Genomic DNA, 18025 nt, shown 5'->3' on the forward strand with positions numbered 1-18025 from the left:
GTCAGTGTGTTAAAGTAACTACAATCATCAATTAGAAAGGCAATTTGTATTCTACTACTGACTAAAATAATTCCTCAATATTTAAACAATGTGAATTGAACTCCACAAGAACCTTTTTGGCAAGAGGTGCTACATAATCGTCTAGCGTGCCACCTATCAATGAAATAAAAAATCCAATTAATTTTAAAAACTACTGCCAAAATGGACAATAGGTTTATACAGTCCCCTAGAAAACATTTGCAGAATGGAAACTCATGTTTATTAATTTACATAAGCTATACAAATAGCAGTAACTGAGATAGCAGCATACTAGTAATAAATAAATAAATAAATACAGCCTCTTTTTGCAAATTATTTAAAAATATTTCAGGTTTTTGTGTTTAAACAGATGATTCATTAGATTACTTCGATTTAAAATGCTGAGCTTTTAAAAATCAGGACATATACTGTCTATTCTCAACTGAAATTTGAGAGAATCTGGCATTGAGATGAAATTGCTGACAAAAAAAAAAAGCCCCAACAACCAGCATCAAAGCCATAATAACACAGTTGAAAGAACATTTTCAGAGAAATAAACGAGTAGCAGCATGCACCTTAATTTCTCCAAATGTTTTAATCCCCCTTTTCCTCTGGTTGCAGGAAAAAAATCCTTCATCTGCTCTAAGATGACAGCCAAATTTCTTCTAAGGGAATCTAATGAAAGGCTAAACAAGTAACAGAAGCATTTGATGCTAAAAGGAAAATAGATACTGGGAAAAACTGTGCAACAGAGCACTGTCGTCAGCCTAGAGGTGCTATCGAAAAAACACCTACTGTCTCCCACATGAAATACGTAGGGGAGCAAAGTATACAGTGAAACAGTCAAAGAGCAGACAACATGTAACTGGTACAGACTGTCTAGTTTTCTCATTTTATAAGAGAATATGTAAAGACAAAGGTCTTATAATGAGTTGCAGTTTCATCTCACTAACCAGTTCTCATCATTAAACCAGCATTACCTTGCTGAGAAGAAAAATTTCTTTTATGTAAAGATGACATACTTCTGCTATGCTGGGACTGGTGGAAAGGATAGGCTTTGCTTCTTTCAGGAGAGTAGCTTCTGCTGCTCACACTAGAGCCAGATCTGCTGTGTGGAGAATCCCTTCGGCTCACAGGTGATTCCCTGAAGAAAGGAGAGTCTCTCTTATGGGGGGATCGCTCTCTCATATAATGAGAGGGATGGAAGCTTTTTCTCCTGAAGCCATCTCTGATCTTCCTTTGAAAACAACAGAAAAAATAAAAATTACTTTGTTTTCCTTCTACTATTTCTAAAACAGTGCCAGGTAATACAGGGGCAACATTTTATGTCTGGTAAGTACAGTAGGTTGAAATGAATACCAAAAAAAAAAAAAAAAGCAGAAAAGGGGAAAACAAGATACATTTTTTTTTCCAGATTTCATTCAATCACTTCACAGCTAGAAGCTAACTTCCATTCTCTTACTTGATAATTCAGCTAAAATAGAAGAGAAAGAAACACTGGAGAAATTGAGACTCACATTTTATTTTCTCCATATCCTTTCCACTCTAGCTTACCTGGAAACTAAGTCCTATTAGCACAGTAGGTGAAATGCATACCCAAATATTGCTGACTGTTATTTCCATTTATTTTTACCCCTATTTTTATGGGAATGTCTTTCTCACTAGATTTTTTACTATGGGATACATCATTGAGAGATTTCAGCTTATATACAGCACAGACAAATAAAACTGCAGAATATCTCACCTCACGCTTATGTATTCACTCAGGGCCAAACTCCAAATGAGAAATATTTATTCCTACTAAAATTTTGTCTCTCCAATACAAAATATTTACTTCAAATGCTTCTGTAAAATGGCATCGACACATTCAGTATTACATGAAATGGATCTGATTTGATGCTATAATAATGTAAACAGCAAGAATTCTTACTAAACTTACGTCTTTTAACCTGAGACCATAACCAAAATGTATTGGTTACCTGCACATTATGTTAATATAAATGTAAACATATATTATATTTATATATATGAAATTGAACTTTCTCTACAGAATCTTGAATTTAAACATGCACGCATTTAGTGAATCCAGAGCTGTGACATTTGCTTTGGTCAGAAGGCATCTAGTGGAGAGAAGTACCTCTCAGCTCTTCTCAATCACAGCACTGCTAAGTGAAAATAAACACTTCAGAGCATTTAGAGAAAGGCAGAATACACCTTTCTCACTGCATTTCTCTCCTGTTTCTAATCATAGTCCAGTATTTTACGTAAGAGAATGCCTCAAAGACAATCAAAGACCTGGTGGTCTAATTCAGCACAACGCAGCCATGGCTAACTTTAGGCTGGTGAAGAAAAGGAAAAAAGCCCTCTAGTGTACAATTCCTGCAGCATGTTACAGACACATATTTGTGGTGGCTAACAAAGGACTTCAGTGTGCCAAAGGTGTCTTGGATGACTAAAATAACACAGGTAGCACTAAATTGGCAAGCCCTCAGGGCCACTTATACTAACATGTTTTATCCAGTGCTGATTTACTTTTTGCACAGAAAGCACATCTACATGAGTGTTCTGCACCAGAACATATAAATCCCACAAGCAACACAGGTTATTCTGCAACAGAAAAATCATTGTGGGGGGGCATGGGGGAGGGGGTGGAGTCAGTACAATTACAGACAATTATTCAGCTTATTTTTCAAATTCCAGATAGAACACATTATCAGGAAGATAAAATGCATCTTTGTTTTGAAAAATCTCCTGGAACTGAATGAGCAGATCAATAGCTCTTGGCTACTCATGTTTTCCAGCAAAACACCAGTGAGGCAAAGCAAGGTTTTACAGATAATAAACTACTTCATAATTAACAGATTATAGACCTTTCATGGGCCTCTTATCTTAGAATATTAAACAGGTCTATATACCAAAACTTAGAAAACCATATACCAAAACAAGAAAATGTTACAAAGATTTGTATCTAACAGGTGTGTTAAAAGCAATTTTCATTTCCTTTCTGAACATCTTCTGTTTACTGCAATACTTGCTCCCAAGTCGACCGCCAAAAGAACCAATTAAGAATTAGTAAATTGTGCTCTAATATCGCTCTAATAACGTGTCTGTATAGATATTTACACCAACAAATTGATCACCTTAGAATATACAAAAGCATACCTCCTGCTTTCCTCAAAGACCTAAGGGGAACATGCCCCTCTCTGGACGACACCCTTTAGGAAACACATAGAGTAACTGGAGACTTTCCAATAGGAAATGACAGAAATAAAACATTTAATGAAGAAACACTAAAAACCAATTGTCTTAAGTTTAGGAGAAAGAAATCTAAAGTCAGAAGAGTTCTCAGTTCTGTGAGATGCAGCTGAAAATAGGAAACAGATTCATCTGCATTGAATGTATCAAGCAGCAAAAGATCTAAATTGGAGAAAGGGAACAGAACATAAATAATTAGTTCAGACTTTGGGAATATTGAAAACATTAGCTCAGCACTGACAGGTCTGTCCACGCAAGTCTCCATAAACATCTGATCAATACATTCTCTAATGAATAAAAATATATACATATTTATCAGGAGCTGTTTAGGTACAGCACACTTTCTCTTCACTGTCCTTCTAATGATCTATCTCGGAACTGAAAAAAAAACATGGAACTTTATTGACTATATCATCTTTCTCATTGATTTTTAAATACACACAGACTGTAACAAATCATCTCTTAGAGGCACAGTGCAGGACAAAGAGGTATTAATCTCAAACAGATGTAATTCAGTTAGGTGCACATTACAAAACATTGCCTTCTGCTGACAGCTGGCCAAAGCAACTAAAATGTTTTCCTAAATGTGTAAATGCACTATATGAGAAAAGTCTATTAGGTAAATTCTGAGATTTTAAATGTTACTTTTTGCATTTGAACATTTCTGTAACATATAGAAAGCCTTTGATTTTGTTTATTTTTAAAGCACAAGCTTTCTGGCAGACTGGTACGCCACCTTTACGCCCAAAGCACGTTTTTATGAGCACGTTATTAAGTTCTAGTATATATAGAAGTTTATTATGGAAATGCTTACAGAGCCTTTGCTATTGCATACATATAATAAACACTGTAACATCCACATAAGAATTTATAAAATATCTTTGAAGCATACTTCTAAATGGGAAAACATTTTAAAACCCCATTCTACAGTAATATTATGCCCCCCCCCCAAAAAAAAAAAAAAACCACAGATTTTGTATTTATTTATATTTTATTTCTATTTTCATTTCATCATCCCGTGTTAACTCTTTACTGGACCCAATTTCATACTTGAGCACGCAAGCTATTAACTATACTAAACCTGTTTTGGACAGCATGGCAACAGCAGAGCATTTGTGATGTTTTCCATTAATGTAACAAACCACAGTGAACAGAACAAAATAAGCATTGTTTTAGTGCTTTTTTTCTTCAATACTTAAACTAACATACACCTGCAATTTGGTAATGAAGGCCCCAATTCAGCAAAGCAGTTAAGAACATGCTTCAGATTCCAACACATACTCAAAGGTTTATTGAGCAGGGACGATATTTAACAGAGATTCAAAATTTTTGCTCGCTTTCAACTTTAAAATAGAACTACATTCTTTAATAACAAATACAGGATTCATCCCTTTTATACAGGATCCCTCTTATCTCGATACCTCCCATTCACATCTCGCACCTAGCCCTGAAAGCACATTAGTTCTCTCAGCAGTACCACAGTCAAAACTATTCACATTTTTAACATCTACAAAACTTGACTGCTTAATTCTCACTAAAGCTGATAATCTCGGATGAGCCCCTGAAATGTTACAGATAAGCAGCCATATACACCCATTCACCTTGAGCAGCTGAGGGAAGAGTGTGGCTCTGACAGTTAAGTCTGTTAACTGTCAGATCCAGTTTCCTGACCTGATATGCCTGTCTGGCTACCAGGAGATCAAGAGAACACAATGCAGGGGTTCAGTTCACCATCTTTCAGTTCACCATCTTTCCTAAGATACCAGTACTACACGGAGATTTTTGAGGCTCCTCCTTCCCAAGTATTAATCCACTGGCCATGCAGTGCAGCCTCAGAGGAAATCTAACGCTCCTGACACTGCTCTGAAAAGACTGGGAACTCATCAACACGCTGGTGAGGGGCAGAAACTCGAGCTTCTTTCAGTAACACATGGGTCGATGCTGTCCATCACTTAGAAAGAAGTCAGCTGAAAAGCCAATGAGGTCTAGCCCATCTGACAAAGATTACTGCTATTCTCAAAGAGTTAGATATTTCATTTATAGGCCTAAAAACAACTCACATAATTTTGTAAATAAATTGCGGAAATGATTAAGATAAAGAGATTTATGTTCAAAAAGATAAAACAGGCAAGACTTAAAATGTGTTTCTTAACTACAGACCTTTTCTGTCTCAAAATACTCTGCTAGGAAAGGGACAGAGAGAGAAATAAAGAACATTCTTGCCTTCCCTGTGAGGATAATGCAGGGGCTTTCAGAGCTACCAACACAAATCAGCTGACATGGCAGACATTTAATGAGGTATACTACATTACATCCCAAATCTCTAAATTTCTCAAAATTTGTCTCATGTCAAACATCTGAAAAGCAAACATGAGGAGTCTAGAACACCTTTACACCTTTATTTCTAACATTTTCCAAGCAAATTTAGGTGAAGATTCCAGCTGTCCTCCTCTCTCCCAGAATGCACTCCCTTTCTTCCCAAAGCATGCAGCATACATTTCTGGAACAAACTTAGCTCTGTTTTGGAGACTTATAACATCCTGGTTTTGTCCTAAGATCTTTATGCTGATTTATCCCAGCATAAAACAATAAATTATATAATTGCAGATGTATATAACTGCATCTGGCTTCAGCAGCCCTCATTCAAACATCCAAAATGACTACTGGTTTCAAATGTTTTAGGACCAAGCAAATAACCGCAGTTCTTGCAAATGTTACTTGCATTTGCTTGATATGAAATGAGCATAATTTGGTCTAGCCAAGGTAATCGTATTGCCTTTCATACAAAAATGCAAAAGGAAACAGGGAGCCTCAACAAAGAGGATCTTTAGACATACAAAATGTATATAAATAATTTAAAAATACATAAATGCTTCATGAGGTACCACAGAAGTCATTAAATGTAAACATAAAAACTCCACAATGATGGCACTTGTGCAACTTACTCAATATGAAATTTAGCAAACTCATTCCCTCTCCCTCTCCCCCTCCCCCCAGATATCATGACAGATAAAAGAAAAAGTAAGACAACCTGAATATTACAGTACCATTAGGGATAAGAGTCTATGCCCATTAACTGAATTAATCAAACTATGCACTTCAGCTGAAGCTGTAAATCACATTACTCCTCTTTATCCCTAATAAAGAATGTTCTCTTTTCTATTGTAATCGATGATGTAATTGATTAAACTTACTGGAAAATAAGCCCAAACAAAAAGAAGTACATTTAAATTTAAACTCAGATTCTATCATCTGACAGAAATAAACTATTATCAAGCATACAGATTAGCATAAAGGAATATGAAAGATATACAAAGTTAAGAGTCAATGCAAACAGAGACTTAATTCCTAGAGAATTTAAAGCAAACACATTTATACAACCAGGCACAGAACAAAGGCAAAAACATATTTTTTATTAGACAAATTAAGTGCAAATCAGATGAAATAACTGCATTTAAACGCACACAACCTTGGCTTCTCTTCTTTTCAAAAATGACAGCTTAATAAGTCCCTGTAATTTTTCATAATAGAAAATAAATCACAGACCTAAATTTCCAGAGTGCATGTTTGTCTGAAGCAATGAATCAACTTTAAATTTCTATTAACAGTTACAGCAGTTTCATCAGCACAAAATTTAACTGGTAAAATATTTACTAACAGACACTGGTGTTGGGCCAGATTTCACCCTCTTGACTTTATGAGCAGGCTATCATCCCCAAACAGCCACACAACTCAGATAATAATCTCAATGAATAAATTTCTCAGCATAGTAGCAACTGAATCAATTCCTTATAAGACTTAATTCAAAATGGAAACCACTCAAATCTCATATCCCAGTATGTATGTTTAAAATTGGAAGAGAGACAGGAAGCAAGACAGGACATCTTCACATACTCATCCAGATCACAGAAACTGGTTATCATTATCCCTTTTGGAGAATGTGCTAATGGGACAGACCTTTCTAACTTGGCTCTCACAAATCCCACTGTCATTTTGCCTCGAGCACTAAGAACATGAGAAAGAACTGTGGAAAGTCTCCCTGTGATACTTTGGGTGTGGGGCTGATGGAGTGGGAGATGGAAAAAACTCCCAAGTGCTACAGCAAGTTAACACAATGGTATTGAGAAGTATCTGAGGACATTAACATACTGTGAAACAAAGGAAGTAGCTCTGAGGAAATTTCAAAACAATTTTATTGTTTCCTTAAAGATCTTCTAAATTAGTGTGGGAAATGACACGAGACTTCAGAGTAAAATAAAAATCTATAGTCACACAGCTTTATATTTCCAAGTTTCTAAACAAAGCAAGTTGTGGGTTGGTTGGGGTAGAAGTGCTATTTGCTCTTGTTGGGAGGGAACAGGTGGGAAGGTCTGTTGTTTTGTTTGTTCATTTAAATAAACACACAAACAGAGCATCATATTTTTCTAAGAACAGCATGCAATGCATGCCAGTATTCTTCAATGTCATTGCTTGCAGTTTTATAAGCCATGCAATATAGTCAAACATCTGTCTACTAATATGCCCACTAAGCACCTCAAATAAAGGACGTATTTTTACACTATATTTCAGGGGCAGAAGTTAATTATGTTTAGTAAGCTGTAATTCTTTTCCTCAAATACCATCTCCGACATTCTTAAATATAAGAACTCAGAAACCATGTACTACTTGCTAGAGAAGTTCTTAACACTTTTCATCAATGGAAATGGATGCTACAGGATGCCATTAGTCATTTATAAGGAAGACAAAAGGTGTACTTTACTTGAATATATCAATCTGATTAACTCTTTAAGGCTGACTTCCCAGTACTCTTGACAAAGCTGCAATAGGAAAGAGCATGCTGTGAAACAGGTTTGGAAGTAGAAATTCCTTATGTCAGCAACACTGACACACAATACCCATATTCTATTTTGTTCGTTTTTTGTTCTTTTCCTCTGTGCAAATTCCTTAATGAGATCTACAAATCAGGGAAAGGAAAAAAAAAACACAAAAAAAACCACCAACACTAAATTTTCATTCAGAAAAATGGTTTCAAAATTCCTATTCTTAAATTAAAGTGAGTTTTGAAGCAGTAAGGTCAATTTATTTATGTTCAAAAGTTTTGCAGTAATGGTATGGACTTCTGTGCAACAGATTTAATAGAAGTTTGCAAACTAACACTGCTCTTAGATTACTCACAATAGAAGACATTATAAACATATAAAAATATATATATACTGTTCCTAATGATTGTATTTTTTTCCTGATCTCATTCCTCCCTGCCAAGTATTCATTCAAAATCAGAAAGTCACGAGTTAAGGCAGACATTTCCTTTGCAGATTTATTCAGCCATATCGCTTCCCTCTTATCAAATTTGCTTTTTCCTTTCATGCTGAGTACATTACCACTATTAATAGTCATGTATTCTTATACATGACTAATCTTTTTTAGGCCATTTCCTATATATATTGCAAACTGCACTTGCTTAAAGGTATTTAATACAGAGTTGAGCCATCTTACTTTGCTAAACTCCTCATTAAAAATCTTTCTGCTGCTACTATATGCCTTCAGTCACTTCAGTGATTTAATAACAGCTAAAGCAGCCCCATGAGAAGTTGTACTGATTGAAATTGGTGCTCTTACAATCCCAATCTTTCCATCCTTCCTTGAATTCAAATTCTCATTCTCTACTAACCTAGTATTCCTATTTTCTCTCAGGCAATCAAACTCGCATAAAATTATTGTTTCTGCTGGATCAGCATGAAGTGACAGCTCACTGAACAGTGCGAACACGTGAACTAGTAGCAGAGAGGGAAGGACTGGAACAGCACAAACTTAAGATAGGTTTACACTGCTGAGGAAACAGACCTTTGCTGTAAGAAGGATCAGTTTCCTTACTGCATTCATGACTATTATTTGTTTGTCAAAAATACCATAGGTTCCTTGGCAGGATTTCAACATAGCTGAAGTTGGCAGCAGTAAGGCAGTGTTTATACCTTCACTGTTTTTTTTTTTCCTAAAAATAATACTGTATTCTGACACAGTAAATGATGCAGATTCAATAACAAAATTTTAAATGGAAAACTGTTCTTAACAGTGACACATTTTAATAAGGGATAAGAGTAGCAGCAGACGAAGAAAGTTTTTGAAGAAGATAATCATTGATGACCAATCACAGCCTCAGACTCCTCTGTTAACATAATTCCTGTACAAAATTATTCCAAAAATCCATGTACTGTGATAAAAATTGTAGAACATATATTGAGTAATTACCTCATCAAACCTGAATTGTTTTGAAGGAGTCAGTGCATTACACCTTCCTTTTCATTCTTCTTGTAAAACTGCATAAATCTCTTCCGAAATTATTTCAAATAGTTAAGCATACTAGACTGTTAGACAGGACTTTAGTTAACACAATGCAACTGCTTCAGCTAGATCTCAGAGGAGAAAGACATTCAGACAGATGGCTGACACAACACGGCTGAGCGCTATGGCATTAATATTCACTTGCAGTTGTTATCAACTCAAACTAAAATTGCAAAGCTTTGTATACAAGAAAGAGTCCTAGATGGTTATGCAAATACATGTCATGAAAAGACATGAAGACTAACATTAAGAACAATATATCAGCATGCAAAAACATCAACCTTTTTCAAAATAATACCAACAGCATGAGATCATGGGGTAGCTTTGTTAACAATCTTTTCCTCCTGTGTAGATCATAACATACCCACAGCAGCAGGTGGAAATGCTATACCACAAACCTTCTTCTCTCTGCAAGAGAGTCCTTAACAAAAGGATGTCTATGTTTTCAAAAACACCAAATTTGTTCTCTCCTGTACTGAAATTTACAACATGCACAATAGCATATTTTAAAGAGTTAAAAAAAAAAAAAAAGAAAAAGCAACTTGTGTTCATTTGAAGAAACATCTAAGCTAAACTCCTCCAGGTGTTCCCATTTCTTCTCAATGTGAATTCCCCGAAATGCTTAGTATGTTCAAAACATAACAAGTCCTTGGAACCTAACAGATGAAGCATTTGTTCTCCTAAAGGAAACGGTGCACAACTTCTCTGTGACAACACTTCCCTCATCCTGAGAAAGTCATGACTACACTCATTAAGTCAATCTGTTGGCTGGTCATTGAAATGATTTAGACAGAAGCCCAACTTGACAGTAGTTGTCTGGACTCGAAGGGAGACTCCCATCTCTTTCCCTCCTCACTGCTTCTCAGTACTTGGCTGTTTTTCAACGCATTTGTCAAGAAACCCTTCTGGAATATCAAATCCTATCCATGGAAGTTTGCATCATTATTTCCCAATAGGGTATTAACTTGCTAACTTCATACCTTCTACTACCTGATTATAATGATAGCTATAAAACTGGACCAGACAGGCTTGGTTTTCAGAAGCTTTCTTTGAAGTGAAGTGTTAGCCAAGAAATCATCTTTAGGCATCTTGCCCTATCATACCCTGTTAACAGAGAATCTCCTGACAGTTCATTAGCATTATATAAACACCACTGATAAAAATAATTAAAAAAAGAAAATATTTTTCCATAGAAGTGACTTAGTTTTAAGGAACAGATCAGTGTTATTAAAAAATTCAATTGAATTTGCAGAAATACTAAATCCTTCCATATATACATACATATGTATATATATTGTATCATAATGTAGTTAGTATTAGGAATAGTAAACAGCAAAAACCACTACTAAAAATGTAAATAACAATAATAATTTCCTATGTCAATGTGAGATCTTATAAAAAACACAGCAGAAAATACACAAGAAGACATAGTTCCTTAAGATATAACACTATATATAACATTAGTTTACATCAAAAGTGAGCTGTATAAACATATGACAGCAGTTGAGAACCACAATAAGCATCTAATTCCTTTGTTATTAAAATTGGTGTGTTTAATAACTGTTGATTATGTACTTAAAAGTCACTTCATAACCTAGCTGTTCTCTATTCAAGAATAATTCAGACTGAGTTTTTAAGCAGATCACTTTTTTTTTTTTTGACAGGAATATGACAACTTGTCTTTATATCAAAAATGCTCTGTAAAACCTTTAGAGTCACAATAGATACAGACACCATATCTAAAAGTAACTGAAACATTTTAAGGGACCATCAAAACATATGAAATATCACACACAGAATTCAAGTGAAATCATTTATTTGTCATTATTTTTTTCAAAAACAAACTCAGCCAGTTTTCTCTTACGACTCTCATCGGGAACTAAAACCAAGATATAGAGCAGTTTTAAGTTTCATATAAAGAATAAGACCCAATGCATGAGGTTGTATAATTTACAAGCTAGGTAGGAAAAAAAAATAAATCAGTTAGTGGGAAGTTCTGCTAATTTGACAATTCTCATATACAAGAAAATTTGAAATGTTTTGATTAGAAAAAATGAAGCTTTCATGACATCTCTCCAAAATGAAGTAGAGCAGCCAGATCTCTCTATTAGCAACACTTGCCAAAGCAGACTCCCAGCAGCTAGAAGGAAAACCACAGCTCCTACAGGAGGTTGCAGAGTTGTGGTTCAATAGCTGGAATACTGTCATTGACCTCAGAAGCTCATCAGGAGAAATGATTAAAAGAAAAAAGAAACTACACAATCAATACAGAATACATTAAGACGCTAAAGTTTGAGCACCCTACTCCTCACCACCAGCTCACAGAAGGAAATTGCACAGGAAACTATATCAGAGTTCTTCAGGATCCCCAAAGGGCAACAAAATAATCAGTACATAACTTTTTAAAGAGAAAAAAATTCCACAAGGAAATAAAAGAAATCAGGTCTTCAACAAAGATCACAACCAACAGGAGTACAAATAAAATATTTAAAAATTAGAATCAATCACTCAAAAACTTATGCTAGCTGAAATCAAAAGCTCCCTACAAGGTCAAGAATAATCCCATAATTAGTTGAAACATGCAGAAACATCCAGTTAAAACATGAGGACGTTTTTACCTCCTCTTCATATTTTTACACTGTAGGATGGGAACACAAAGATTCTACAACTGAAACCCTGTTCAACAAATGGGCTTGGCTGAATTGAAATCTTCCTACTTCCAGTTGCATTGCTCTGCAATACCGCAGGATCTCAAATAGTTCTTAAACACAGCCAGAAGAGGGAAGTTTTAAAATACTAAGCTCTTACAACCCATTTAAAAGAAAAACCTGTAATCCAAAGGAACCTAAAATATTCATGATGCATTCAGAGGCATACAATTCTGGTCAAATAACAAAAATCAAATTATAAAATCTTGGTAAAAAAAACTGGTAAACAAATCAGTGAAAAGGTGATGGAACAGAAAACGTATCAAAGAAAATACATTAACTGATGAATTAATAAGACTGCTGCATAAGATACCAACTGTAATATGATGTTACGTATGAGGTGTAAACTGGAATCTACTTTTTATTTATCTATTGCCTATTATCTTCTTCCAAACAATTTGATTTCCTTACCTCTCTCCTGAATAAATAAGTGTTAAGCCAAGGTAAACTAATTCAACCAGCAGACTAACACAATGAGTCTTCTGAATTGAAGTTTTCAGCAAACAAATCCTTGCCTAGAGCTGCACACAGGCATTTAACAAATATACTACAATGACCTATTATAAGGAAACTTTGTATATGAATGAGCCTAAGTTACTCCAGTAGTTTACCTGAATGTCTGAGAGGTTCAATGTTCTGGCAGAGATTTTTTTACTTTTTTTTTTTTATTTAAAAAAAAATAAGGCTTGTGCTAATGAATATGATTAGAACTCTACTTATCAATCTCCGTCAAAAACAAGACCATTTTCTTTGGGTGACTGCCATATTTATTTCCCTCCACACATGCTTTTTAATAAAGAATGAGGTTCTTGTACCATGTCCCTGAAGACCTGTCAAATATTGCAACAGAACAGCAAACTTATGTACATTTTTAGCACCATCTCATAAATCCCTTTGGCTAAATTTCTCTTCTACAAGCAAGACAAAGATCAGTTTACTTCACAAGAATGTCTAAATCCGAAGCTTGAAGACCTCCCACAACACAATGTGTTGTTTTAAATGAGTACAAAATATTTAAAGAGGCTCGCTGTTTCATTTCATTCACTGAATACTTACAGGGAAAAAAACTAAACAAGCTACCCCCTGTAACTGAAAGCTGACTGCACAGTGATAAAGATAAGTGCCTTAGGCTACAACACTTCTGGAAAAAAAACTTTCTCACAGAATCCTCAATATTAAATCGTTTTATTAAGAGGAGAGTAAGTGGCCCTCAACTTGTATCTGGAGTTTCTCTGGTCAAGGGCTTTGGCTTAAAACAAACATAGGATTCCCGCCAACAGATAACGTTAGTTGTGAAATACAATCTCTTCAGACCCTTTCTCCAGAACACCCCATCACCACATAATGCATCTGCAAGGAGTGAATCACCAAATGGAACAGCAGTTCAAGCAGAGATCAGAAAGCCATAATTGCTGGACTTCTATCCCTCACTTTGCTACCAAGCTTCTCCATGATCTTCAGTAAACACAATCTGACTGTGAAGGTCCATGTCTATAAAAAACTGGGTATATAATGCTTTTGTACTCTGAAGAGAGAATAATATATACATTATATATATTTTTTTAATTTAGTATTTCTATTTATTATAAAATGCTTCTTGGGCACTCTACAGATAAGCAGAAGCATTTTATATTCACATGCATTAGTATAAGGGACTGGAGTATGACTATTTCCTGATTTCACAAAGTATATGGCAAAATAAAACATTAAAAATAATAATAATAATGATAACATGGAGTTCAAGTTGTAAGTTGGCTTCCTCAACAAAGAAAAACACAGTTATATCAAAAACTACAGAGGACATATTCAAAATCTCATGTGCAAGCCAGTTCTCAGGAGTGTATATAACATGAAACACCATTACTACTGATGAAGAATGGTTTGTCTACAAATATCGCAATGCTTACTGAAGAAAATATGGACCTCAGATAATTTTAAGTATTAAACTCAATGTCTGTATAGCTGGGATTTACAAGCACATTATTCTGAAATTTCTCTTTGAAGATGAGTCTTAACCATCTTAAGTTGCCAAGTTTCACATATTTGAATCTAAGAAACTCAGTGCGGCTGAAAAAAAAAGGAATGAAGTAATGCTCTGAACACTCAAAAGGATTAAATTTTGGTATGACTGAAGTCAACGGCAGCTAACAATCTTCTAAAGCACTTCAGACAGAACAGTTTGTCTCACTTCATAATAACAAACTTGTACATAAGATCCACTCCTGTGAGGCCCATACAGAAGTACTGGAAACACTGGAGTTCTTCAATACATACTTCTCCAAAAATCTGACATGCATGAAAATAATTCCTTTGAGTACTCCAAATAAATGAGTTTGATATATCATCAAAGACAAGTAATAACACAGTCCCAAAAGAGTGATCAACATCAATAAAAGATAAACGTACGAAGAAGTCATGTTATTTGATCTCTACTCCCCTCATAATTTTTAAGTTTCACAATTCTCATAGCATCAGTGATCAAGACATTAAAAGTGCCATCACGTATACAGATAATTTTCAGCTCAGCACACTAAGCCATTCTGCTTTGATGTAAAATTCATTATACATGCCAACTAGGCTTGAACCAAGAAGTGCATAACTTCAAACCAAATTGTGGCTATAAGACTGCACAATTTACATCCGTTTCTGGAGTTCAGAAAAAAATCCCTTAGTGACCAGCCTTGGAGAAAGAGGGCTAAGAACTCATTCTGAAGTCTATGCCCAGCAAATCTTCTGAGGTACTTTATTTTTACATATAAAATATGATAACAAAAAGAAACGTCAGGATGAGAGCTGTTCACTGAGCGTGGCATAAAACAGGGCTCAAAACTCTCAGCAACTGACTAATCCAGAAAAGGGACAGAAGCATCAGTAATGCTGTGTTCAATAGCAGACTACAGGCAAACTACAGATGTTCTCACAGGGAACTGCTGCTGGTCAGCTGGCACAATGCTCAAAGTGCTACCGAGCAATTGCAATGAAAGCAAGCATCAATGCAAGCAAAAATCAAGCTCAAGGAGAAAATAGTGATGATAAAGATCTAACACAGTTTCCCCAACACAGAAAACTTTTACCCCCTAAAATTCTGCACCATTTAAAGATTTTTGATTTTCCAAATAAGCAGCTTCTTTTACTTGGAAAAAAATATTAAGTAATGCTTTTCATCATTCCAAAGAAAGAAGATAGTGGAGGAAAAAAATGAAAAGAGCTACAGACCAAAAACTACTTTTTACCAGTTAAATTGCCAAAAAAAATCAAAGTAGGAAAGTGTGAATGATTAACATTTAAGAGCAAATGCTAAACATAACATTGACAACTTCTTAGAGCAGACCTTCAGCTGCCGAGTGAGTTTTTTAAAATACCCCCAAAAAACCTCTGGTTATTTATATCAATAAAAGAGCTATTCTTCTTAGAATTTACAGTAACTGTACTACTATGAAAACCCATTAATTTTACAAGTCTCTCAAGTGTCTTTAGTTTTACAAATCTCACTTTGTACTATGTTCTAACTAGGTTCCATGCATTTTTTTTAAAGCTATTTCTGGTTAAAGTAATCTTACATCTCCCTTTACTACCCCTAAAAACAAACACACACACACCACCACTTACACGTACTTCACAAAAACTTATGCAAAGTATCTTTCATCAAATCCAGTGATAGCACTTTCATCTATGATCATTTCTGAATATTAGGTTTTATAATGCAAATGTCATTGAAACATAAAACAGTTATCATTTTCAATGCAGGAGAAAATACAGACAAAGTACTATAGTTTGATTTTCTCTACTGAAATCTACTACGTAGCTCAATAGTGAGCACTATACAAAGAATCCTAATTATTACCATGTAATGCTATGTGATACTAGAAGCATTTAGCAGTTTGATCACAGACTTTTACATTCAACATTATATTTACTATTCCTGTTCTTTCTGTACGAAGAGACTTCTGACAGAAAGCATATTTAAACAGTAGGGCTTCATTCAATTGCAAATACGTTCTAATATTATCAACTGAACCAAATATCTCTATCAAGCTCCTTCACAGTGCAGTTAACAGTCAGACATCCTGAAATATATAATATAGAATGAGATGGGACCTATACTACCACATCATTGAAGCCTTTAGCAAAACGAGCTGACATTTTGTCCTCGCTTCTTAAATGGAAGAAGTCTGGAAGAATTTAAGACAATCGTTTTGACCACTGGGTGCCACTCTTGTTCTCCGTGAAAACAAACTGCCTGGTCTTAACTCACTGCTGTGGGCTTTTTTTCCCTTGAGTGTGTTTTTCATTTGTGTTCTAAAGTGAAAGAAAAATTCAAGAGCATTTTACATAGAACATTTCTTTTCAAAACACTTCACAGTTGCTTCTAGCTCCAATAACGTCATTTTGTTTGAAGATCCTTATGTAGTATGAAGGGGTCTGTTTGTATTTATTTTGGTTGTTCACACTTTTTTTGTTTGTTTGTTTTTGTTTTGGGGGGAGTCTTTATGAAAGGAATAATTACTTTGTGCATAGCCCTGTAACACTGTCACTGCTATTAAGCAACCACTATTCTGTGCATTTATTTATCATTAAAAAAAAAAAACCCTTATCAAACTGCATTGCAGACATATGCATGTTGCACCCCTACTGCTTAATACCATTCCTACACTTCAGAGATATGAACCTGAGGTACAGACCCATCACTCCAGCTGAGAAAACAAGATCAGAACAAGGATATGATGAACTGCATACTACCCAAAATCCACTGAAGCAAGTTTTAAAATTGATCAGGTATTTTTTCACTGTATGGTCGCCTCAAAATACTACAGTCACAGAAGAAAACACTTAACAGACCAAAGAATTCACTAAAGTCATATAAAAAGTGTGACTGATTGCATAGATGCACTAAATTACTTACATAGCCTGCCTTCTTAAAGATATTATCATCACACTTCCTATTCTTACTGAACAAATACTAAAATGTAGACTTCATGTCATTTATTCATATAATTTGGATCTCAATATTCTTGAAAACGCTTCTTCTAGTACTTGAACAATGTCCTTTCCCTCATCAGTATCAATTCACCACTCTGCTCTACAAACTGTTTTGATAACTAACAAAAATGTTCTAAATAGTCACAATAGGTGTTATGACAGTTTTGATGTTACTATCTGAACCAAAAATGTAATACTAAGGAACAGTAAGGTTATTTAAGGAAATTTCTAAAACATAAGCTGCCAATTACATTGCAGATTGACAAACGTACACAAGAAGAACTGTTCTCAGTTTCTGCTTTTAAGCATACATATGAATCAGACTGTGATCTGAATAAATCTACACCTTGGGACACATTTTTGTGAGATTATCTCTATAAAACAGAGATTATTAAAAACAGCACTTATTTAACCTTTTCTTACTGCATGTAGTGATATTTATATATACCCATACAAAAAGACATTAAATTTATAGGACAAAAAAGCTTGTATTTGATTCAACAGTCTGGGGTAGCAAAAATGGGATTTCCACAGGGGAAATAAGAGAAAACGTGAACAGGTCATGGGTTTCTAACAGTTGCAACAACAGCATATTGAAATTCAGAAGAGGCATTTAGTTACCTTCCAATATCTTAAACAGAACGGCAGCATGTGCAAATATGCCTGAACAATTTCAGGACAGAGAACTTGAGCAATACCCTCGTAGTTAAGCAACATTCAGT

At 34.9% G+C, this 18025-nt stretch overlaps 1 protein-coding gene across 5 annotated transcripts in view; it reads right to left on the reverse strand.

Moving 5' to 3' along the window:
- PPHLN1 (periphilin 1) overlaps positions 1-18025 on the reverse strand; it is a 67722-nt gene that overhangs the window by 34795 nt on the left and 14902 nt on the right. For 4 of the 5 annotated variants that reach the window (XM_065743405.1, XM_065743406.1, XM_065743401.1 and 1 more), the window contains one exon: positions 999-1255. In XM_065743405.1, the coding sequence (XP_065599477.1) occupies positions 999-1255 (257 nt within the window). The remainder of the gene's footprint in view (positions 1-998; positions 1256-18025) is intronic. The other variant, XM_065743402.1, reaches the window with a different exon arrangement.

The sequence above is a fragment of the Cyrtonyx montezumae genome, unplaced genomic scaffold (genome assembly GCF_038088225.1).
Source record: "Cyrtonyx montezumae isolate F1298 unplaced genomic scaffold, pur_monq_1.0 scaffold_3, whole genome shotgun sequence".
NCBI classification, from domain to species: Eukaryota; Metazoa; Chordata; class Aves; order Galliformes; family Odontophoridae; genus Cyrtonyx; species Cyrtonyx montezumae.